The sequence below is a fragment of the Anopheles funestus genome, chromosome 2RL (assembly GCF_943734845.2).
Source record: "Anopheles funestus chromosome 2RL, idAnoFuneDA-416_04, whole genome shotgun sequence".
NCBI lineage: Eukaryota > Metazoa > Arthropoda > Insecta > Diptera > Culicidae > Anopheles > Anopheles funestus.
This window is the reverse complement of record NC_064598.1, coordinates 84,830,976-84,856,330: the sequence shown is the minus strand read 5'-3', so window position 1 is coordinate 84,856,330 and position 25,355 is coordinate 84,830,976. Positions and strand designations below refer to the sequence as shown.

At 41.9% G+C, this 25,355-nt stretch overlaps 2 protein-coding genes and 1 long non-coding RNA gene across 3 annotated transcripts; 2 read left to right on the top strand and 1 right to left on the bottom strand.

Moving 5' to 3' along the window:
- Positions 1 to 5,072: 5,072 nt before the first annotated feature.
- LOC125764489 (recombining binding protein suppressor of hairless) lies at positions 5,073 to 18,520 on the bottom strand. Its single transcript, XM_049428801.1, has 4 exons — positions 17,474 to 18,520; positions 13,658 to 14,206; positions 13,034 to 13,576; positions 5,073 to 9,112 (listed from the first exon to the last, which is right to left on the bottom strand). Exons 1-4 carry the CDS (start codon positions 17,741 to 17,743, stop codon positions 8,801 to 8,803), a joined length of 1,674 nt encoding a protein of 557 aa, XP_049284758.1. The 5' UTR covers positions 17,744 to 18,520; the 3' UTR covers positions 5,073 to 8,800.
- LOC125764533 (keratin, type II cytoskeletal 1) lies at positions 9,824 to 13,023 on the top strand. Its single transcript, XM_049428887.1, has 2 exons — positions 9,824 to 11,361; positions 11,435 to 13,023. Exons 1-2 carry the CDS (start codon positions 10,991 to 10,993, stop codon positions 11,991 to 11,993), a joined length of 930 nt encoding a protein of 309 aa, XP_049284844.1. The 5' UTR covers positions 9,824 to 10,990; the 3' UTR covers positions 11,994 to 13,023.
- LOC125764580 (uncharacterized) lies at positions 18,245 to 20,110 on the top strand. Its single transcript, XR_007418474.1, has 2 exons — positions 18,245 to 18,343; positions 18,497 to 20,110. It is a non-coding gene; the product is annotated as an uncharacterized LOC125764580 (long non-coding RNA).
- Positions 20,111 to 25,355: the final 5,245 nt, after the last annotated feature.

The following is a 25,355-nucleotide window of genomic DNA, read 5'->3' as shown; positions in this document are numbered from 1 at the left end:
TCTGAGGGCATGGCCGTCCAAGAAGAAAATGTAGCCATTGGTGCCATCTATCGACCACAAGTTAAAGATTGGCGATCCGTTGGATACCGACCGAGTTATAGGCAAAACTTGGAGCAAAAATGAGCCTAGGTGATAGGCAATTTTATAGATTTTTTTGATATTTTATTACAATTTTTCAATCTTTTTCAATTTAAAGCATTATTTGAGTGAAAAGAAACTTATTTGAACCAATTGGCATTAAAATAAATCAATTTAATTTTTTTTGCAAAATTTCTCAAAAAAATGGCAAGGGGTACCCCTTATGAAATTTTCGAGTGAAAAATTTTTTTGAAATTTTTTTCTGATTTTTTATTCTTTTTTTAATTTAAAGCATTATTTGAGTGAAAAGAAACTTATTGCAACAAATTCGCATTCAAATATATCACATTTGTACATTTTGCTAAATTACTCAAAAATGAAGAAAATTTTACATTTTCTCAAACAGGGTATGGAACTTGGTTCCTCGAATAACTGCTGGCACAGACATCTGAGGGCATGGCCGTCCAAGAAGAAAATGTAGCCATTGGTGCCATCTATCGACCACAAGTTAAAGATTGGCGATCCGTTGGATACCGACAGAGTTATAGGCAAAATTTGGTGCAAAAATGAGCCTAGGAGATAGGCAATTTTATAGATTTTTTTATTATTTTATTACAATTTTTCAATCTTTTTCAATTTAAAGCATTATTTGAGTGAAAAGAGTCTTATTTGAACCAATTGGCATTAAAATAAACCAATTTAATTTTGTTTGCAAAATTTCTCAAAAAAATGGCAAGGGGTACCCCTTATAAAATTTTCGAGATGAAATTTTTTTTTAAATTTTTTTCTGATTTTTTATTCTTTTTTTTTAATTTAAAGCATTATTTCAGTGAAAAGAAACTTATTGCAACAAATTCGCATTCAAATATATCACATTTGTACATTTTGCTAAATTACTCAAAAATGAAGAAAATTTTACATTTTCTCAAACAGGGTATGGAACTTGGTTCCTCGAATAACTGCTGGCACAGACATCTGAGGGCATGGCCGACCAAGAAGAAAATGTAGCCATTGGTGCCATCTATCGACCACAAGTTAAAGATTGGCGATCCGTTGGATACCGACAGAGTTATAGGCAAAATTTGGAGCAAAAATGAGTAAAATTTTACATTTTCTCAAACAGGGTATGGAACTTGGTACCTCGAATAACTTCTGGGACATACATCTGAGGGCATGGCCGTCCAAGAAGAAAATGTAGCCATTGGTGCCATCTATCGACCACAAGTTAAAGATTGGCGATCCGTTGGATACCGACAGAGTTATAGGCAAAATTTGGAGCAAAAATGAGTAAAATTTTACATTTTCTCAAACAGGGTATGGAACTTGGTACCTCGAATAACTTCTGGAACATACATCTGAGGGCATGGCCGTCCAAGAAGAAAATGTAGCTATTGGTGCCATCTATCGACCACAAGTTAAAGATTGGCGATCCGTTGGATACCGACCGAGTTATAGGCAAAACTTGGTGCAAAAATGAGCCTTATGAAATTGTCAAATTATTATATTTTTTTTTATTTTTTCTAATTTTTTATTATTTTTTCATTTATAGCATTATTTGAGTGAAAATAAACTTATTTCAACAATTTTGCATTAAAATAAATCAATTTATAAAATTATGCTAAATTACTCAAAATGAGTAAATGAAAAAAGAGTCGCAAAAAATTCCTCGTGGAGATTGCACAAAACTCGTTCAATACAACGTTTCAACTCACTATCTCATTCTTACTCACTTTGCACATCTCTAGTATATTATATTTCAACTTTGTTAATTGTTCTACATTGCTAAAGTTGACCTGTCATCATGCATACGAAAAGGCGAGTCGCTCGGACTTCGGTCGAGACTACTGTCGTTTATTATCAGTGATCAGGTCGATACGAATTAATTTTGACATGCATGAAAGCCAAAACAAAAAAACAACAAAAACATGTTTTCTTTGTTCCATTTTGCTGTCAGTTCCGTTTTGATTCTATCAACAAAGTAAGGCTTCGAAAGCTTAAAAAGCTTATTTTTTCCTACACATTTTAACACGCACGACTTACGCTATATCTCCTCCCACTTTTTTCGATCGCGTGTGCTTGTTCTTCCACCCCACCTCAGCACACGAATGCGTTTCATGTGTGTATTGTTTTGTAGAACAAAACTGCTCTGCATTGCACACGATAAAGCCTTTCCCTTCATCTGATTTATGGCTTACGTACAATAGATTTTCCCACTATTAGCTATAATTAGGATGCAATGAAGACGCTACTTCATCACTTCATTTGCATCACCGTGTTAATCCGTGTTAATGAGGACGCATTTTGCTACAATGTGTAAAATTTTTGTTAGTAAGCATTATTGTACTTTTTTGTAGATTTGAACAGAACAATGCTGTAAGGTAATTAATTGTAAATTGATTTAATTTAAAGGTGATATCAAACGAAATGAAAGATAGAAACGAAGAGACGAGTTGATTGTTTGTTTAAATTGATTTATTCAATGTTTTCTTCAATTTCATCAACACTATTAATGCGATTGCATTGTGCAATAATATAAGAATGCATAAAATAATAGACATTATTACCCTTACCACTTCATACAACTGAAAAGATGTAAAAAAGAAATTAATGGTAAGAGTTTACATATCAAAAACGCATAAAGCACAAGGCGTCTCCATTTAGTACAACGATTTTGGTACAGGTGGTATTCCTTCATTTAAAACAAATAGTTTAAAGCTGCGTTCTTCTGTTACAAATTCACTGTATTTGAAATGAAAAAATCCTTAAAATAATTACATTCCACACAGTAAAAGCTGTAGATAATCGGTTAGTGTGTACATATCGGCTTATAATCCGAGGCTTCCATGTTGCACCATCGTTTAAATCTTTTTGTCATACTAATGCTTTTAAAAATTCACATTCCCTTATGGGTTTTGTTCATGGTACTGTAATCATGTTCGGTTTGTAGCACTTTTCAGAGCTGAACAGCCAGACCTAATCAAAGATTTCATGAGCTTGCTAACAATATTCCTCAAGAAATACTCCAATTAGCTCTGGCCGTCCAACCCACGATAACATGATACCGATTCAACGATCACTTCACTCTTAGCTTTACACTACACTTATCACGCTTTTGGAAGCCGTACATCTCCCAATGCAACTGGCATTCGTCACCAAACTTTCCCTCTGCAGCAGACGATTGGTTCTATAGCAGCAAGATCACTTCTAAGCTGATGAATCTGCAACCACTTGACTGCAGCTACTAACGATCACAGCAATCGATCTTACCTCGGCACGAGCCGGCCGTACACTGGCAAACTGATGAGCCTACCGATCGGAAGTAACCTCTTCCGAGGTGAAATTCATCCATTGCAGTGTGAGAAGAATAACCTGCCCGCGAATGGTAAAATAAAAGAGAAAAGTTCCCGAAGAAGAAAAACATTATCATTCGGAAAAGCGTCGGAGAATGGTGGAGGGGGGGGGGGGGGGGTGCGGGGGAAAGGAAAAGATGGCCTCATGGAAAATAGAAAATAAATCAGAATACAATGTGACCCACCTGTAGGGGAAGGAGACTGAAATGAGGTAATGTGAGGGTGTTCCATCTCTTCCCGACCATTGCCATTTATCCATTGCGATTGTGAAAAGATAAGAAAAAACTAGTCCCCTAGAAGATCATTTTCACTGCATTTGACGAAGAAGAAGCTTGAAATTGTGAAGTTTGCTTAACGGGAAGATTACACAGCTATCTATCAAGAACTTATTAACACAATCAGTGTCTCTATAAAGCTGGGTCAGATACATCTTCCGGTTTGTTCGTTTCTGCAAGAAATGACCTAAAATGAAAGAAGAGAGAGAGAGAAAAAAGCACACTTACAGCCACAATCATCAGAATGGAATAAGTCAAGCGTATCGAAACGAGCTTACCTCTTACCGGTACGTATAATTTTTCCCACGGTAGGGTAAAATAATTTAATCTTAACATTCCGACGTGTTGAACGGGGGGGAAAATCACTCCGGGGTTTTCTGCCGAGGAATAGACGAAAGATACGACGATGCGTAAGTCGTTGCGCATTTTGTTTTAATGCGCTCCTCAACACACACACACACACACACACACACAGCGACGACGAGAGAGATTCAGCGACCCCAATTATTTAGTAGGCTGTTTTCTTAGTTTAGCCACTTCAGGAGCGTGCGCTGATTGTCCGACAGTAGACGAACGTCACGAACGCTACGAATCTCGTCATCCAACCAATGCGCCTTTTGTTTCCGGACGGATTGCTTCCCGGTGGGAATTGGATGGATTTAGTTCCCGCGAAAATCACGGCACCGTAACGTCAAGCTCCCGAACGGAGGGGGAACCAAGTTGACAGGTTCTTTCACCTGTTGCTATTTCCAGAAAGGAGCACTGTTTAGAGGTCAACTTACGTACAAAGCAGGTCGCTCACTGGCGGGTGTGGAAGAAACGAAGCGAAAGAGCACGGACGGAACATCCACGGATCCATTTCCGATTGTATTATAATTCTGTCTGCTGCCCATCATACGTCCGGTTTCCGATGTTCGCTGAAAGGGACTTCTACGCCTACGGGTTCAACCCGGTTTGGGGATTAGTAATTCTAGATCGACCGTTTGTGTTTGCCCTACCTAGTTTGAATTGAATGCTGGGAACAGTTGACGTTTACAACCGGCCGGGAAGTTCTACGGATGACTACGATAGGTACCGGAGGTAGTTTCACACATTGTTGTCTGGTCGGTGTACTTTCAAGTGTGAAAATTTTTCATCTTCTCTGAAAGACCATTTCGCGTTGCTATGAGCAATGAAGGCGATTTTCTATCCTTTTCTTTCACGAGCTGCCAAATGCATGTGAACCTTCGATGTACACCGTTGAGTGTGTGTGTGTGTGTGTTTTCTCATCATGCTTATCCAAGTAACCGCCATTTGCTGTTTATCGGCATCAGATTTGCAGCCCATTTTTATCACCATAGCATTGGGCCATGGACCTTTTTGGAAACAGTTTTCGGTAGTAATCATAATAAAGGTGTATATTTACATGTATAATTTCATTGGATTTTCTTATAATTAACGCTTCGCCGTTACTCCTTGGCGTTGCTTGCGGCGACTTCTTTCCCTAACGCCAGGCTTTGTTTTTTGCTTCTTCTCTATCTCTTGCTCGGAATGCTCTTGTTTGAGTGCATCAATTCCATTGTGTTTTTTCTTTGCTATTCTTTTGTTGTTTTTTTCGCCACTCTTTTTCTCTGCCTTTGCTTAAACACTATTAGTTTTCCATCCTATCACAATACCCGGCTGTGTGCGAGTTTGGATGGATCTTCTTGATTTACATTATTTTTCCACTATGTTTTTCTTCTTCTTTCCTTCTCAACAGTGGGAATCTGTCTGTTGTTTTGTTCTCTGACTCCTCTTCCTCGCTTACACGTTTTTTTTCCTCCAACCCCGTTTTGCCTAATCTGTTGCACTCGTTATGATCGACGACTTATAAAACAATTAACTTGCATTTCTTCTCTTGTTTTTTCCGCCCGCTGCTTTCTTGTCATTAGAGGTTTCTTTAAAAAAAAAAGGAAAACAGTGCTACGATTTGTCTCTCGTTCTCTCCCACGGAGCTTTAACCACCACGACAAAAACACCATTCGGAGGGATTATTAGTTTGATTTGTGAACCTGAACTATACACTTCCCCCCCAGGGGGGAAAAGGGTACCTGGAAGGGGTTTTGGTGGTTTCGCGTGAAAATTTCTCTTTACAAACTAGCATAATCTCACGGGTTTAATTGTTCACACGCTGTTCAGTTCCTTTCGAGACAGAGTACTGTTTTTTTACTGTTTTATTGGGATTGTTGCACTTTAACCCCAGTTACAGGTCAACTGGGTCCGGGGGTTTAGGCAGGGGTTAAATTTCCTACACAGTAGAAGAATCATATTCATTCTCAGGCGAAACATAACAACTCTTTACGGTTCCGACGGTTACAAAAGGTATCTTGTTAAAACCTGGAAAGCGTGATAAGGTGGCAAGGAGCGATAGTATTATAATATAATAGTTTTGCAACATTAAATGGTAGTTCCATTCTTTCTTTTAAAAAATAATTGTCAACTTCGCTGTGCTTTCCTGTACGGTCGCAATAAAAGCAGCTCGTTGTAACCGTTTCTTTCTACGCTTCGTTGCATCGTTTTAATATAAATCTATCTTTGCGTGTTGTTGTATATATAAATCTCTAAAAATAGGTCTTTTTATGCTTTTTTTTTCTTCATCTTTAGCTAGTGCACAGTTTACGTCTTTTCTTTGCGTTTCTTAGCTACATGCACAACGTTACAGACTATGGTAATATGCCATTCTAATTTGCAGGACCAGATTGAATTAGAGTGCACCGTTTACAAATTTGTTCACTTATAAAAAAACTTCCGTATTGGTAGAAACGTTTTGCTCGTTTTGCGTCGATTTTGTTTCACCTCGGTTGTGCTGCTCCCAGAGACGGCACGTCAAAAAATAGAGAGGATATTTTGTATACACACTTATTTACATGCTTTACGTGCCCTACACCACACGGAACAATCTGAATAGAGATTGTCACAGAAACGCATTCAATTTGGACAGCCACTGTCCGCTATAGTACACATGTTATCTGAACCGTTGTTTTTTTCTTCATTAGATGGAGGCGCCTGGTATTTCGTGATAGTAACGTTTTGTTTTGTGTGACAAATTACAAAAAAAATGATCTAACGGTTATTGCGAAAGTTAAAGAAAACACAGAACGCTGATCACACAATACATTTTTACATAAAAAAAATTGAGCTGCCGCAAACCGAACGATTTACTAGCTTTGGTACATTAAACTAGTAAACACGATTAGACTGCAACGTTCGAAGAGATCAGATTAGAAGTGTTACTGCGAAATAAGAATAAGCGAATATCAAAACAATACCGGTGGAAAGCATAATTATAGAGAACTGATCAATGGTTTACGAGCTTGTGCTAAGCTATATTCACAGAATTATGTTTAATCCTACCTATGTATATATGCATGCTAGGTGCTAAAATCAGTGCTCTTAATACTGCACAACACTCCTTCACATTCATCCTTCGTTGAGTAAAAGTTTGAGCCAAACGTCTATTTACACTGTGCCTAGCTACGGTTTTCAATCAGCTTGATTGGCGAATCGGAGAGCAACAAATACTAAAAAAAAATCGATTACAATCCCGAAGGGACATCTCTAAAGCTTAAAACCCGTCATTCATTGGCTTTTGGAATCTGATAAAACAGAGTAAGTCAAAGTTTCTCTCTAGATCGATGCAAAATTTACACGCTGCTAGTTGTTTGCTATAATTTAAATCGCATTTTTTTTTGTTTGCTGTTGCTGTTCTTCGTTACGCTTACGGTAGGCGATAGTATATAGGCGGGAGCTTTCGTTTCGTCTACAGAGTCTCACAAGCGACAGATTCATTTGAATTGAATGCATCAATTTATGCATACAAAAAGAAAAGAAAAAATACACCCAACTGCCTTCGGGGTGGGATTGTGCAATCGTGCAATTTATGCACACATACACACACGCGACCGCTATCGCACCGTTAATTACTTGATGCCACATTCTCATTTGCGTCGAAATGGATGTGAGAACGGTCGTAAATTTTCATATGCATAACACCAACCGACGATTGTGGTTGATAAAGAAAATGACTATTGGCATGGTTTTCAATTTGGAGAACAAGGGTTTGTGGTAGTAAAGCTTGGCGTTGAAGTAACTGAACAGAAAAAGCTTGTTTGTTCGCCTATTTCTGCGGTACTAAACAACCTGATTGTGCAAGACATTTTAATTAGGAAATTAAAATTCAGCTTGTAAATAAAATCAAGGAAAACTAGAAAAAGTCAGGACGAAACCCTCCTTTATTCTGAAATTCCAAAGAAGCGAGAAAAAGTTTACTCTTTCTTCTGCTTAAGCTTTTTCTTGTGCAAACTCAACATCTGACAGTCGTCGTAAGTGACATACATTTTTTCACATCAAATTTTATAAATAGTTTCATTTAATTTACAACAAAATATAATGCCTTTTTTACTTGTTTTCGATTATTTGAGTCAAACCAAATAAACAGACAATAAAAAACAAATAAAAAAACACACATATATCTTTGGCTATTTTACTGATCGCAATACATAAGAATCTTAAGCTTCGTCGATCAATCATACAGATAGTGTATAAAAACAAAAGCCAATATAAAAACACAATTAAAAAAAAAAGATTTCAAAAAACTTACAACCATAGGCAAAAGCTTAAAGTTTCATCTTTCAACTAGAAGAAAGAAAAAAAAAACATTGAACAGAAAATGTCATTCAAAATGCTTCCCCGCTACCATGCGCCTTTTCCTCTACACCGAGAACGAAGCAAAACCTTAATGTAAGGTGAAAAGTTATTTGTCGTTCTCTTTCCTACAAACTCTTCCGTGTTTCTTTGGAAGCAATACTTAAGCTAAGGTGTTCGAGAAGCGAATGTGTGTGTGTGTTTTGTGTGCATCGTTGTATGGTGAGTTTTGTTAAATAAATATGCCCTTACGGTTACTGTGCTCTACAACTTTGCTAATCCCGAATAGTAATAACCTTCCCCCAGGTCGCCTCCTCCTCCTCCTCCTCCTCCACTTTCACTTACTAACGACGAGAGCCTGATCGGTTGAGGTTTTTGTGTGTTTTCGTTTGTTTCTGCGCCATTTCCCCTACCGGTTGGGGCCTAGTCGTGGTGTTACGGTAAGCCGCCACCGTGCGAACTCCAGCTAACATCTGCAATCGATGGCAATGTGCCGGCAGTTGGACCACCTTGCTGATTGACCACCGGTGTGCTGTTGCTGTTGTTGCTGCTACTGTTACTGTTATTACTGTTCGCATTGGTTACCACCGCCAGTGTGCCGGTTGACCCCCGGCGAAGGACATCTTCTGCCCCCGGACAGGGTGGTCTCGGTCCCGGTTCGGGCGTATAGGTAAAGGTAAGACCGGTCGCGTAAATGATTCCATCGTTACGCACCAGCGAAATAGGCACTTGCGTGGGTTGACGAACCTGCCAAAAAGGGAACAGAAAGAGGAAAACACGAGAATTAAGTGCTGCTGTATAGAAATTTTAACAAAGAAAATATATTAACACTAGAACCGCCGAACTTTTCAACCTTACTAGAACCGCCATATGGGACAATTTTGTCCCATACGTTATGTATACATATTTAGACATGTTTATTATTACCTAAGTGTTTTTGGTGGTTAAATAATTAATAGGCATCACAATTAGCAATAACAAAGCTTTCTTAGCAACTTAATCAATAATAAAAAATATTCAAAACAAAGCGACCAAGCAAGCCGGCAAGTCGAAGTGGGTATATAGACTAGCCGATTGATGATAGCGAAAAAATAAGCCCGTAGTAAACAAAAGTAAAAGCACGTATGTAGTTGAATACTTTCGCGCACTTTTACTTTGTATTCGTATTGACATCTGTCACTCGTTGATAGCAGCTATACCAGCCGTCACAACGTATTTTGCCTATGGGACAAAAATGTCCCATATGGCGGTTCTAGGTTGGAAATGATTTTTTTAAAGTACCATATGGAATACAAATTTTTTTATAAGCGCATTCAAAAGGTAGTTTAAAATAAATAAAAGTCAAAAAAATTCAAAGGTTTATCACGACGGCAAGCGGAATAACACACCTTTTTCGAGTGCGATGGGACAAAAAAGTCCCATCGGCGGTTCTAGTGTTAAAACAAAACATTTGATATAATAATTAGTTAATCCTTCTGTTGTAATACTTATTTATCCTATCAAAAAAAACGGACATTAAAAAAGATATTACGCAGTCAATTGCAAGTAAAATTCTACTCAAAAGCGTTCTTGTGTTTCAACAACAAACGCCTGCCTAGGCACACACGCTCATTACCCATACTACGACGCCACTATAGCAACAGGTTCCCATCATTATTAAATCGATAATATCAAAACAACGGCAAAACGATGCGCTACGACCGTCCCGGACACAGCACGACAAGACGAATCCACAGTAAGTTAGAAGTAAGATGGTGTAGCACATTAAACTATGCTCTCGCGAATGACGATGCTTCGGAGTGATGGTGTCATAGATTAAACCAAAAACAGTTTCACATCCTGAATCTGAGAGTAAAAGTGAATCGATATAGGTACAGTAACGACAACATAAGGAGAACTCAAAGTCAGTGTCTTCTCGCGCCAAACGAAGTACAGAAAAAAAACAGTTGAAAAGATTCAGAATTCATTAGGCGTCTCGTAGCGTGGCAAAGTAAACAGTTACAGTGCCTTTTGCTAGCTGCCTGTCCTTCCAGCCAGCCTGCCTTTGTGACCCGTTTCGTTGTGTGCTGTGACGGAACATTCCTGTTCCTTGTGTGATACAGCAGTGGGAAGCATATAATCTGTTATGAATTTTTGATTTCTTCTCCTACTGTTGTAGGCTGCAGGAATGTAACGACATCCTTCTCTTGTGACAGGTGCCACAGAACCGGCGGTGAATAGTTGAGCTGTTCGTTCGCTTTTGTGCTGGCTTGTTGGGTTCTTCGAACCACAGCTACTAATCACAAAGACTCTTCTCAAAACTTCACTGTGACTTCCTACCCAGACGCGAACCATTCGGGATGTAAATTCGTTCGTGCTGCAAAGGAAAACAGTGTCCGCAGTGGTGGCTGCCTGGTGGAAGTGGTAACGCTGCTCTTCGTGACGCGTGAGAAAATCTTCTTCTGTTTTAAAAGCGGTTTTTTTGTTGGTTTGTTTGCTTCGTTCTCATTTTTATTGTTAGCAGTGAGAGTAAGAAACAATAGAATACAATTAGTGCGAACAGCAACAGGAAAGTGCTCAAGTGTAACGGAAATAGTACGACCGTAGGGGTGGTGATTCGAACAAATAAACGAAAACCCGTACAAAATGGATGACATTTTCGGTAAGAAAAAGGAGGTCGTCCCCATACTGGACCTTTCCAAGTCGAGCGCAACGACGCGGGAAGAGTTTAAGCGTATGATCGAGAAGGTACCGGACTATAAGATGCGTCCGATCAAAGTCCGGTCGGATGAGATCCGGTTCAAGGAGAAGGAGTATGGGTTCAAGATGCAAAAAAAGGAACTGAGGATGCTGATGAAAAATGGTGGCGAACGGGATAAGCTGTACGCGTACATGGATCCAATACCGGGCGAGATGCGCAATCTAGTCATTATGGAGCTGTGCAGTGTACCGATCGATTGGAAAATGCTTACGAGCCAGCGGCCAAAAACGAAGGTGGAAGAAGATTACTTCAGCAAGTAAGAGTGAATACTATTGCCACTTGAATTTCTTCATGTAAACTTTTCTCTCTCTCAATTTCTATTCACGCAGGTTGGTTGAGTTAGGCAAACTGCAGATTAAAACCATCCAACGTGACAAGCGGGAAAATCTGCTCGCCACCTCCGTACGCAAGGTGAAAAATCGTTCTGGCATTATCGAATCGCGCGTCTTTACCTGCAACGAATGTATGGAAGAGTTTTGCAATGGTAAAACTTGTGCCGACTTTAACTACGATCTGTACACGCGTGTCGTGCCGAAAGCCCCGCTGCTGAAAACTAACTCGCAGCAACAATTGTCCCTAAACGGAGGTGTGGGTGGTGGTGGCGGGCCGGGTAGGATGCTGGGCGACCTGAACCAGAAAAGTATCGACAGTGGTAGCGGAACGGCAGCGGCCACTGGTGGTGGAGGTGGGAAGAAGGGTCGCAAAGGGGGACGCAAGAAGGGATCGAAATCGAAGGCAAAATCGGTAGAGGCGATCGATGAGGAGGGCAATCAAACGGGTGGCGGAGGAAATGGGGCGACCGGTGGTGGTCATGGTGGGGGCAAGAAAAAAGGTAAACGGTCGTCACGTAGCAAAACGCCACCAAAGTCAAAATCGATGGAAAAGTAATCAAAGGCCATTTCACCGCGCTGTCTGGGAACGCCAACACCATGCGCGGCCCTTGTGCCACTTACAGCTATCGGATGGCTAAAGTTTCGAATGATTACTTATGAATGTGTACGTATGAGTGCTTTTTCTGTTTTTGCAAAGCTTTGAGAAAGGAAAGAAAACACGACACGTGCAGTTGGCAATACGCGTATCGCCCTGGGCTAATTATTTAGTCCATTGACCGTGGACGCGAATGGCGGGAAATTGCATATCGCTTTGAACAATCAGTTGATAGGAAAATAATTTATGTAATTAAATATGCACTACGCAAATATAGTTGAAAAAAAAAGTCGAAATCTTCTGCAGCTAGAATATTTTAGTTAAACAATAAAAAAATGAATAAAAAGTTCTGTTTGGAATGTAACAAATATTTCAATCACAATTGATTGTTTTAATTAAGCGAGAACAATTAAAAATACTCCTTCATTGTTGAACGGTTACTTTCATTGCCGAGGAAAATATAGAACATACGGTGTCACTAGTCGACCGGACCAGCCAAAAAGAATAGTCATGTTTGATGGCAAATACATTTCATATTCTACTCTTCTGTTTGCAGTGTATTATTTAGAATGGTTTAAGCCTTATTTAGAAATTCATTTGTTATTTGGTATTCACCTTTAACCTGAAAACCCATTATCATTAATACTAGCCAAATTTTTTAAATATACGAACTCTATCCACAATCTCAAACCTTGAGAGAAACTACGACAACAAATCGTTCCTTTACGACCTGTGTTAGTACAACTAACGGAAACGGAATATTTTACAAGTGATCTTGTCACTGCCGACAGCTACGACAGGTCGAGTGATTCATTATGTACTGGCGAACGAAAAATGGCAATCGTATGTAGACGTATCATCTGTCTATCCATTTTAGACCGTTAGCTGAACTTCGTTAGTTGATCGTGAAGTGGAAATAACATTTGAATATATAATAACTGATTTAGACAAAATAAGAATACAACGTGCTGTTGAACTTCTTTGCAAACATTCATACTCACCCAAGACCATTCACCGCGGAACTGCGAAATGTCCGGTACAACGCACAGCAACGATTCGGCACAGCGATACATTGTTTCCGCCTCGACATCGCCGAACCATGCCTGCAGTGAGGGTGTAAAGTTGTCACCAGTAATTTCCAGCATCGCCACATCGGCACCACCGTTCAGATGTAGCGAGCTTACGATTGGCACGGGCGTCACCGGTGTCCGTACAGGACCCATCCCTTCGTAGAACTGGTACTCCGCCTTGTCGGTGGAGATGATCGTCCAGCAGGCACCGTCATTGATCATCTCCTTGTTCGGTTCCTTCGGACACGGTGAGGCTTGGAATTGGATGATCTTTTCCTGCGACAGGCACAGATACATCCGCTCCGTATCCTTCATGTGGAAGGCGCATTTGTGCAGCTGCGACACCGGATCGTCCGCCTCGAGCAGTGCCATCTGTTTGTCAACCTTGCGTATAACCAACCGTGGCAACGCCATCCCAGTAACGGAGCAGACGAGCTTTACCGTCGCACCATAGTGTACGTATCCGTCACGAACCTGAAGCGAATGGAGATCGAAAAGAAAAAAAATTGCATTTGTTAGATTCAACTAAGAGAAAAGCCGTCGATCACAACTCACCTGAAACTCTTCCGATTCACTCTCGTTATCATCCAGCAGGTGGATCGTAAAGGCACCCCATTGCGTGGAGCTGGCATGAAAGTGTCCATCCTCTACGTGCAGGTAACGCGTCGAAACGGTTTGGGACCGTAACCGATTAAACAGCGCAACCTTCGTACCGCTCGCAATGCACAGATCAGCATTCTTGAGCGATTGTTTCTTCTTCGACGGTTTCGATATCACCTTGATGCGCTTCGACTGAAACACACCGATATCGTGCCCGCTACCGTAAAACATCTTCACCGACAGCATAAAGTGTTTGCGCTTGTCCGAATCGGAGATGAAGAGCGTTTTCGCCGCACAGTACTGTTTCGGGTTGTTCAGATCGAGCGGTTGCATTTCCTGCTCGGGACTGCCGATTCCGATGAAGGCACAAAGTTGGGTCGACTGTTCACTTTCACCCCGGCGTAACATCTGCTCCTTGCGCAATCGCCAACCCTCGCCGAACAGGTAGATGCAGGGCGGTGGACAGAAGAAGCGCTTCTCATTACCGTACGATTTCTGGGCGACCTGGAGAAGGAATAAAATTAAAAAAATATATTAATTTCGTTTAAAAATAATATAATAAAGTATCGTAAATGTCAACTGAAACCAACTGAACTGAGCAGATCAGCTCCAGATCAATACCAAAAAATTAACCACCCGGCGAGTGTATTTACTGCATCCATTAACGCATTTACAGCGAACGGCAATCAAACAAACGGCAGCACTACATCCATCGTAACGCCGTAAATCGTTCACCAGTCGCAGTTTTAATGCATCCATCACTTAATTCAATCAGCTCAATCTAATGTCATTTCCTTCGATAAAGGTTTTCCTCTTCCATTTGATGGTACTGCGCCGTACGTGTGTGAGTTTTTTTTGTTTGTTTGTTTGCTTCTACTTCTGTCTCTTCCTCTGCCTTCGAATCTCAATCCTTTGGTCAACAAGATCTTGAACAAATCTTCCTGTTTCTCACGCTCCCCATCAAACGCTAGAGCTTCCCACAGAGACGAAGTACCGAAGAACGGTGAAGAAACACCAAATGATTTGTCGCTATTAAAAATGTATGATCGTTTGTCGTACCGCGAACAATCTCTGCAGCGAAAAAAAAAAAAATACTGTCCCCAACGGTTGTGTGATTAGAGCTAGCAGCATTACACAGTTGGAATGATTAAAATTTCCAACAATTATGACGCATCATCTTAATACACAACAAGCGGATTTGTAAGCGGAACAATTCAATCCGGCTGACACGATTCCGCCCTAAGGTTTAGTGTCATCTTCTCACGAGGAAAAAACCCCCCTCACCGATAACATGTTTGCCACACCGAAAGACACTAACAAAATACGAAAACAAATTAAACATCGATCTTCAACAGCTTTTTAATTCCAACCACCATTTGAAGCACACAAAATTACTCAACATTCTTCAACGATTTCCCACCTCGTGTCAGTGTGGCGGATGAGACGGCGTGCTCCTAATGACGTGACAGTGGACAAACTAAGTGGTACAAACAATTCGGTAGTTAAATCAATCACCGTACTGCTATGTGCAAGAGTTCGAACGCGCGGAAGTGGAATGTTTGATTTGCAGCTTCGCTTTACATCATTATTCTAGCCAGCGTTCGGATTTCAATTCGATCCCACAAATTCAGCTCTCTTTTTTTCGCCCTCTTCGGTACAGAGAATGGCCGGTATGGATCCGTTGTGGTTCGTTAAAAGTTTTCCCACCCTTGAGATGGGGCGCATTACGGTCGAGATCCCGCCCGTCCTGCTTTACCCGGCCCGATGGTAATTGTTGGCATCATTTTCACTTTTCCCGTAACTGCTTCATGGAACGGGAAAGGAATTTCAACAGCTTTTTTTGCTTTCTACTGTACATTGAGATTGAGCTTTAAATTTTGGTGTGAACTAACATGAATCCAGTGGAAAATGGTTCCTTTTCGCACCGATCATGATCGTAAAAGTGCTTCGAGGTAAATCTACGACAAATTTACCGTCATCATGAGTATGGCGATCATCCATCAAGCGGGTAGTAGTTAAGTGATTGATCATTCTAAGGGATTAAGTTATCATTTTTTTTTTAAACATAAAATAATATTCGTGATAAAACTCGATCGAAGAATTTTCACTGCCACAAGTAAGTAAAAATCATGAAATTAGTATAATTAATCGCTTGTTTAGTACGATCGCTTGTGTCCGAACATTTTGTTGTAATTTTGTTCAAGTGAACAGAATATTAAAACATCAAAAAATTAAGAAATCTAGACAAAGATAGCTCGACTCATCAATTATTCTTAAATTTTTAATAAGTTCTTTTTCCAACTTAATGTAATTAATTGGGCATTCACACCGAATTCATCAAAATTCAAGCTTCAAAACTCGTCTAGATCAGATGATCATAGCAAGGGATGAAATTCCGGCTTCGTGGTAAAACTAATTCTAGCTATTATATGACCAACATGACCTAATTTTATCTCGTATTCAACTATTTCTCACACTTGTTTCAAGCAAATTTGAAACGATTTTTGTCAATCAACATCGCTATATCTCACCCGATAATGAGCTCCTTCGAATCTATCTCCACAGCATCCGTAGTGCCATTTCCCTAACCGCACCGGTAAATCAAACTCCATCCGTTGTCGCTCATCATCACCATTCCGGGAATGTGTGTCTTTCCTTCCGGTGGGAAAATGTTGCCTCGTTGACGTTTGACTTTTTCAATCGCAAAATCGATCACGATCGATTGAAAGTTCCTTCCTTTTTGGCAAAGCCTTCACGAGAGTTTCTCATGCACCCCAAAACAAATTTAATACGAAAGATGACAAATCCCTTTTCTTCACCCAACTTCCCCAAAAACCCTCTACTACACATCGATTGCAACAAACTTGGCCGCTCCGACACAGCGAGGGGCGTTTCTGAATCAATGGAACGGAAATTAGACCCCAAAACGATATCTGGTCGGAGGAAATACGAATCAAAAATTTAACTTCAAAATGTTAATTAGCAAGCCGCAAACAACAGGTTGGTTGGGGAAGGAATGTTTGTGGCGCTAACGGGATTAGTAATTTACGGACTATCGTATTCAGCCTGTTATCATAAATATGTCAAATATTTATATCAATCTTTTCTTTCTTCAAGTTTATTAAGAAAATAAATTCTAGAACCACTTTTTAGCACAATTTTTCTTAAGAGATGTGTTGTAAAGTAAAGACAAGTTTGCCAAAAGGTTTCGAAAATACGATCAACGAAAAAAAAGAAGCACGAAACAAGTGATCGTGGGAACTAATTTCTTTTTCCGACGGTTTTCACCCCCCTCCTCATCACCAGGAAATCCGGCTAACGTCGGAATCGCACCGTCCGTGGCCAATGGGCCTAACATGCCGATTGAGAAGGGAAAAAATCATTAAAAACAAATCATCCCGCCATCCGACGATGAACGCCACCCCGAAAAGAGTTGGATTAGAAGCCAGCAAAACAGGGAAAATGTATGATAGACGACCCACAAACGGAGCATTATAAGGCAGGGATGATCTGGGAGAAAAGATGACGATCAAGAAACGATCGTCACCAGTGTGTGATGATGAGCAACAATGAGCAACAGGTGGAAAAGCTATCTTGCAGTGGAGGAGCAGTTTAGAGCGGAACGTGAACAGAAGATGAAGAATTCAAGAGAGGAAAAAAAACACACGCATATTGCGGAAATAAAAGCTTAAATATGGCCAGACGAAACGGTCAAGCGATATTGCAGCCCGCCGTGTCCGGGAAGACCTGTCACACACGGTCAATAATTACCTTCGCATGCAGTATAACAATGACCATGTTGTTGCGATCGCGTAGATACTTTTCCATCGCTTCCCGCGTCAATCGGCGCTCCTCGATCTGGCTGCGAAAGATGGGCGACGTGGTGGGCCCCATGCCGGAACCGCCGTTATTGTTGGGGGTCACCGGAATTACGGCCCCTCCGGCACCGAGCCGTGGCAGCAGTGCACCACTGCCGCCATGGTGTGTCGGCGGACTTGGTGGTGCCTGTCCGTACCCCGGTATGCCGTACTGGTGTGGCATCGTTGATACTTTCTTCGATCGAGCGTCCGCGAGTCGGTGTCGTTGGAACGTTCCGTGATTGATTCGGGGGGGTGGTTTTAGGCTATTTTTTATTTTATTTTTCTGCCTAATCGGGCTCGACAGACGAGTAGCGTAGCGCGATCTTTAACAGTTCATAATGTCCCCACAAGAAGTCATGTTATTCACTTGTTACCTTAGTCGTGTGAATTAAAAAGTGCAATAATTTTAAGATGCTCTATTTTGTCAGAATCTTATTTCCTTGAGGCTTTTGGAGCGATAATGCTTCCTGTTGATATCAGCCAGGTGGAAAGCAGCGCTTAATGTTGTTGAACTTTTGACATTTCGACCTGACAGTTCGTTTATTATTGTTGTTATTATGAAACACTGCGTAGCAATCGTTGGTGCACTTTAACTCCAACACCAAGTAGGCCGGGTTTGGAATTTGATTTCCATATACACGCACACACACACGCAAATACGGTGAGGAAATTTTAAATTATGCTACACGCTGGAGTTGTTATCGTACGAAATGTAGCACAATCTTCTCGGTGGGTTTCTCGTTGCTTTTGCTTGCTCTAAGATGAAACGCAGGAATGATAGGTATGATTATCACAATAAACTAAAGCTCAAAATCGCACTTTCTCACTCGTACTAATTCTCATGCTGCTTCGAATATCACTGTTATCACACGGTTCTCACTGCTCACAACGTTAATCACACGCGCGTGTTTTTTTTCTCTCTTCCTACGTTTAGGAACACTTTTACGCTGTTGTTTGTACGGTGGCAGCTGTCTATCGGTACGGTTGCGGAAGATGCTGCGCGAGTGAGCCCTTGGCAATGTGATGAATGGGACGTACAAGAGATCACGGGGTTTTGCCACAGCTGGCCCATACACATCACTGTGGACCCTTTTTTACATTCGAATTAGCGGTGAGCCGCTCACGTTAAGGCAGTAGAAGCGGATATTCCTGCCGCATCCGATTGCGCTGATGCACTTTTTTCTGTCGCTGTATTTTCCCCACCGATTAACGTTTCGACCTTACTGACATGGCATGCACTTGGGTTGCGCCAGCTCTCACCCGCGTTCAGCAGCATCATCCATCATCATCATCATCATCATCGATACAAGCGGCAACGTTCACACGAGTGAGAAACGTCAGTTGAATTGCCGTCGTTCTTCCTGCCGCTAGCGTTGTTGCTGCTGCTGATGTTGTTATGCTTGCTTATGCTTTTACACCACTTATGCTCACTGTCACCGTTTAAACCGCTGGCGGAGGGACAAGGACAGCGAACACCCAATTGTTGAGAACTCACTGTATATGCTTTCACGCGTTCGAACCGGAATGTTTCTCACCGTAACGTTCGTGTCACTTAGCGCGCGGGACGTGAGAGATTTGCTTCGCCACACACAGCAGCACTAGAGAAAAGCGCATTAATTTGTGCACAATCGCGTGCAAGAGTTTTGCCTTCAGCTGTCACCCAGCGGCAAAAAGTAAACAACGATCTGAACGAAACACCACGCACACATAACCTCACTCACTCTACACACGGGGAACGTAGGGGAAAGTATCACCGATGTTTCCTGCCGCCGGACGTTCTGGTGAAATCCTAATCCCGGTCACTTTTGGTTTATCAAACCACAACGTCCTCACGACGAACGCACGGAACACACAATAATGGATGTATAGCGCGTCCGACTAGCGACAGCTGTAGCATCCGTAGCGTACCGGAACAGAACCGTATGCACTTTCGATGTAGGGAATAAACGGAACCAGCCGCCTGGACGCGCATTTGCTATTCAACCCGAGCCGACAATTCTACCGACGACGACGACGACGACAACGACGTTACCCGTTTGCATCGCACTCACTTTATGAAAAGCGCCATCGCGTCAGCCGCGGAATCACAAACGGCATTTTGCTATTGTGCGTGCATGCAGTGCGAGTGAGAGAGAGCGACAGCAACTCTCTGTCCAGTGCAAACGAGAGTGAGCGGAAGCCAGATGCTTGTAATGCGTGTGTTTTTGCCTTTAGTAACGGCTGACAGAGCGAACCAGATGTATTGTGTTTGATAGAAGGAGAGAGGGGATAGAGCGATGGGAGCTGGAACGCACAACACCTGTGAATTTCCCACGCACTTTTAGGGGATGAATGTAATGTGCGAGAGTGAGCCAGAGCGTGAGCGAAACGACAGGCGGTAGCGGAGTTTTGACAGCTTAAGGGAAGCTGTTTATATCACGTTGGTTGGCAGCTTGAGGCTTTCGAAGGTGGGTACGCAATGGAAAATCAGTCGAATGGAATATGTAGGAACTGTTTGATTCATTCAATTATGTTCTTTATGTAAATAAGGAAAACATTTAGCTGATTATCTGTTTTATTTTATTGATCTTTATATAAGCAGCAATTGAACTTCACCGAAAACTAGTCTTTGAAAAGTTATTTGTGGCAGTTTCTTGTTAGTTTGCGATTTCAATTCTACTTCTTCTAAATTCTTTCTAATTTTAAAGACATGAGAGCAATGCAAGCCTGTTAAAAGTAAATGAAATAACCTTAATAACATCTAAATTTTAATAAATTAAATTCATTGTATTAAGTACTTTCAACTTGAATGAAAAAATGTTCGAATTCTCCGTACTCATTCTTTAATTTTCATACAATCTACCATCGTTTCGGGCCCTCATCGTTTATATGGACTCATTCGCCCTCATTTTACCCGCAGACAGAAAACTGTGTTAAAGCGAAGTTGATGGTTGGAGGATAACACCAAGAGCCAATAAGTGAGCAATAAAAAACAATTAGGAAACTTCGAATGAGCCCTTGTAGCGTAGCTCCTTTTTACCGCACGCACGAACGCCCCCAACACCAGACCGATCCGGGCATTTGCAAGGAAAATCAATTCTAAATCCCCTCTCGTCCAATCCACGGTCGTGGAAAAGTCGCCCGCACTGGTCGTGCTGGTCAGCACACGAATTTCATTGTGGGCGATAACAGGACAGCAACAGCAACAAAAAAAAACTTGCTGCTAAAATGAAGAAGTTAAGAGTACGCGCTACTCATGGAACACGCAAAGAGACCTCACCGTTCCCAGTAAAAGTGCGCAGAAAAAGGCGTGGGAAAATATCAATCTCCTGCACATGTGTGCCCGCCCAAAGCCACACCATCATCATCATGTTCTCCCTCATGTAACTTGTTCGCCCTTTTTTTACGATGTGCTCCGGTTTCCCTCGGTTCCATTCTCTCCACCAACGCCGCACGACCAAAAATTCTTTTTGTTCGCTTTTAGCAGCTCGTCTGCACGGAGGATCTTGAAAATGACACGGAAGAGAAGCCCGATCCGAAAATCCCTCAGCCAAGGTTACGACGTTCCGATGTATCGAGGGTGCGGGCGCAATTCTTCAAACCAATTTCGTCATTAAATATGCTGTTACGGATTCAGTGGTGGAGAGAGATCTGAAGGGCTTGATGAGTGGCTTGCAATTGTTGCTGCAAAATTTGCCCGTACAAACATTCCACACGAAGATGGATCCTTCTCCTCGCATTGAAGGTGAAAGGAAATAGTAATGCACTTTACCCCCAAATCGAGATGGAAAATTGAGTCCCGTCCCGTTCGTCTGATGGAGTTCAGTTTGTGTATTGCCCACGCGAATACATTCGAGCGCGGTCATTGCTGTTGGCAAGTTATGCTTTCGTTTCGTCAGAACTTCAACACAGCACCGGTTTCGATGTGGAACCTTTCGTTGGACGACGAATTGCGTCCAGTTTAGCATTTTCCACCCCCAAAATGTGCAACAGTTCCCATGGACTGCAAATTGAATTCCGATGAACATCGTCATCAGCAGCACCAGCACGAGATCTGGTCGCAAAAATGGGAACGGTCTCGATGTCCTGGAATGGCACCTGTTCGTTCGTGCGCTTGCAACACGTGACAGGAACAGAGCATGTTTACAAACAAACACAGATGTTCCCCTGTACGGTCGGCGATTCTCCACATCCTTTGCGCTCGTTTCTAGGGAGACACAACAAACGCCTGCCATGATGCAAACACACAATGCAAGCGTTGACCGATTCTTCAACACATCGACGCAGTGTAGCTTTTTATTTGCTTTTCTTTGTCCTTTCTTTGGAACCCCCTGTTTGCAGGGCACATTGTTTCTTGTGTCGCAACGTGCGAGGGATTGTGGGGCATTTAATTTTTAAAGAGTCCACCTTCACGTCTCATCCTTCGTGCGCCTTCGACAGTAGTGGTTGATAATTTATTCATAAATACTTGGAGCTTTCTACGCCCGCTGTCCGGGGAAGAAACCCTATTCTTATTCCGTCTTCTAGAATACTTGCTAAAGGGACAGTAAGAAGAAATCGGAAATTTTCTTCCCTCCACGCTTCAGCGACCGCACGTCTTCTTTCTTTCTTTCTTTCCTTGGGACTTCCTTGTACATTCCACTGTGTCTAGCAAGGGTGGCGTTCCTGTTCCTCCATTCCTCTTTTCCATTGTTTACCGCTATCCACACACACACACACGCGTGTGGCCTTCAATGAATGAACTTCGATTCCGCGGCTACTTGTCTGTCCCACTCACACGCATCGGAACATTTGCTCGTGCTGTCCCACTCATCTCACTGCCATTCATCCGAAATGAACCCTTCAACGCCACCTTGGATTTCCCTTTTATGCTCTCGGTGCGTCCATCCCCACCATTTCTCCACACAACACGATCATCGACAACTTCTTCGACGACTCGTTGTCGATGGCGATTCTTCGTCCCATCCCATCCGCATTAACCCAACTCTTCCATCTCCCTAGCTCCAGCTCTGGCTGTGGTTCAAGCGCCACAGTTGCAGAAGTTCCCACGGTTCCCACAATGTAAATGTATATGGCTTGAATATTTTCCGTACGAAGCCAACTGTGAAACGACCGGCATCGTATCCCGGACCGAAGGGGATGATCATCGGCTCACTCTTCAGCTCCATCCCGCATAAGGTGAGGCTGATGCTGAAGCTGAAGCTCACGGCGGACAGGGATGGTGTTGTTTTTGTTGATAGAAGGATATAGCTGGTTGGCGTACAATATTCGCTGGAAGGATGTTCATATTGCACTCCAGGAAGCTTTTTGCGAGGAAGCATCAGCTGAAGCTTCCTGAATCATAAATGTAGTAAGCTATGCGGGTCGATAATCGTTACAACTTTATAAAAGGATTTATTCAGAACTTTCATATACTGAGGATGAGCTCAATTATGCGAAAAATTACTAAAAAAATATGAATTTTTTAACAAATTCACTAACACCAAAAAAGCAAAAAGATAAGCATTAAGTTATAAAATTACTCGTGTAATGTTTTTATCTGATAAACTATAAATTTGAGACTGAATGTCTTATTAAAATATTTTAATAGCTATACTTATTTAATGCTTTGTTGTGTTTATTTCGTACTCCATTTCAAGTTTTAATCTGCTCAATTCTTAGCTCCAAAATCTTAACTCGATTTTGGGGTAAAGATATGCGAATAAATTAGTTCAGAAAAGATATACGAGCGTATCTGTGGGTGCATGATAAAAAAACAACGATTAATTACTCAAGAGACAAAATGCGGTTACATTGTCTTGGATTTAGTATTTATAAAATGTCGACAATGTATGAAAACTTAAGAATAATACCATAAATTACTAACATCAATGAAATGAATGGAAAAACTAAAAAAAAGTTATCATTAAAATAGTTCAATAACAAATGAAATAAAATCAGCATGGAGAAACGATAAGCTTTTAAGTAAAACTTTACACTATTAAGTGTTCTTTGCTGGAAAGTTTAATTGTTGTGTACTCTTTGTCTTTTTGGAGTTGAAATTGGATTGGACTCTGCAAGTTCTTGGGGTAAAATAATGATAGCTTTCAAACAAAACAACGTGAGCCACCCTGCTGTAACGATAAGGGAACTTCTTCAGATCACTTCCCAGCGATGGTGCATAACTTCATCATTGTCCATCATAAAACATCAACATCCTTCTATCAACAAAAACAACACCATCCCTGTCCGCCGTGAGCTTCAGCATCAGCCTCACCTCATGCGGGATGGACCTGAAGAGTGAGCCGATGATCATCCCCTTCGGTCCGGGATACGATGCCGGTCGTTTCACAGTTGGCTTCGTACGGAAAATATTCAAGCCATATACATTTACATTGTGGGAACCGTGGGAACTTCTGCAACTGTGGCGCTTGAACCACAGCCAGAGCTGGAGCTAGGGAGATGGAAGAGTTGGGTTAATGCGGATGGGATGGGACGAAGAATCGCCATCGACAACGAGTCGTCGAAGAAGTTGTCGATGATCGTGTTGTGTGGAGAAATGGTGGGGATGGACGCACCGAGAGCATAAAAGGGAAATCCAAGGTGGCGTTGAAGGGTTCATTTCGGATGAATGGCAGTGAGATGAGTGGGACAGCACGAGCAAATGTTCCGATGCGTGTGAGTGGGACAGACAAGTAGCCGCGGAATCGAAGTTCATTCATTGAAGGCCACACGCGTGTGTGTGTGTGTGGATAGCGGTAAACAATGGAAAAGAGGAATGGAGGAACAGGAACGCCACCCTTGCTAGACACAGTGGAATGTACAAGGAAGTCCCAAGGAAAGAAAGAAAGAAAGAAGACGTGCGGTCGCTGAAGCGTGGAGGGAAGAAAATTTCCGATTTCTTCTTACTGTCCCTTTAGCAAGTATTCTAGAAGACGGAATAAGAATAGGGTTTCTTCCCCGGACAGCGGGCGTAGAAAGCTCCAAGTATTTATGAATAAATTATCAACCACTACTGTCGAAGGCGCACGAAGGATGAGACGTGAAGGTGGACTCTTTAAAAATTAAATGCCCCACAATCCCTCGCACGTTGCGACACAAGAAACAATGTGCCCTGCAAACAGGGGGTTCCAAAGAAAGGACAAAGAAAAGCAAATAAAAAGCTACACTGCGTCGATGTGTTGAAGAATCGGTCAACGCTTGCATTGTGTGTTTGCATCATGGCAGGCGTTTGTTGTGTCTCCCTAGAAACGAGCGCAAAGGATGTGGAGAATCGCCGACCGTACAGGGGAACATCTGTGTTTGTTTGTAAACATGCTCTGTTCCTGTCACGTGTTGCAAGCGCACGAACGAACAGGTGCCATTCCAGGACATCGAGACCGTTTCCCATTTTTGCGCTCAGATCTCGTGCTGGTGCTGCTGATGACGATGTTCATCGGAATTCAATTTGCAGTCCATGGGAACTGTTGCACATTTTGGGGGTGGAAAATGCTAAACTGGACGCAATTCGTCGTCCAACGAAACGTTCCACTTCGAAACCGGTGCTGTGTTGAAGTTCTGACGAAACGAAAGCATAACTTGCCAACAGCAATGACCGCGCTCGAATGTATTCGCGTAGGCAATACACAAACTGAACTCCATCAGACGAACGGGACGGGACTCAATTTTCCATCTCGATTCGGGGTAAAGTGCATTACTATTTTGCTTTCACCTTCAATGCGAGCAGTCAGAATTTTTTGCCACAACAATTGCAGGCCACTTTTGGAAGGAACTTTTTATTTAAATTCAGTCAAACCCCAAAAAGGGACTACTTAAACCACTTGTGATGCAATTAA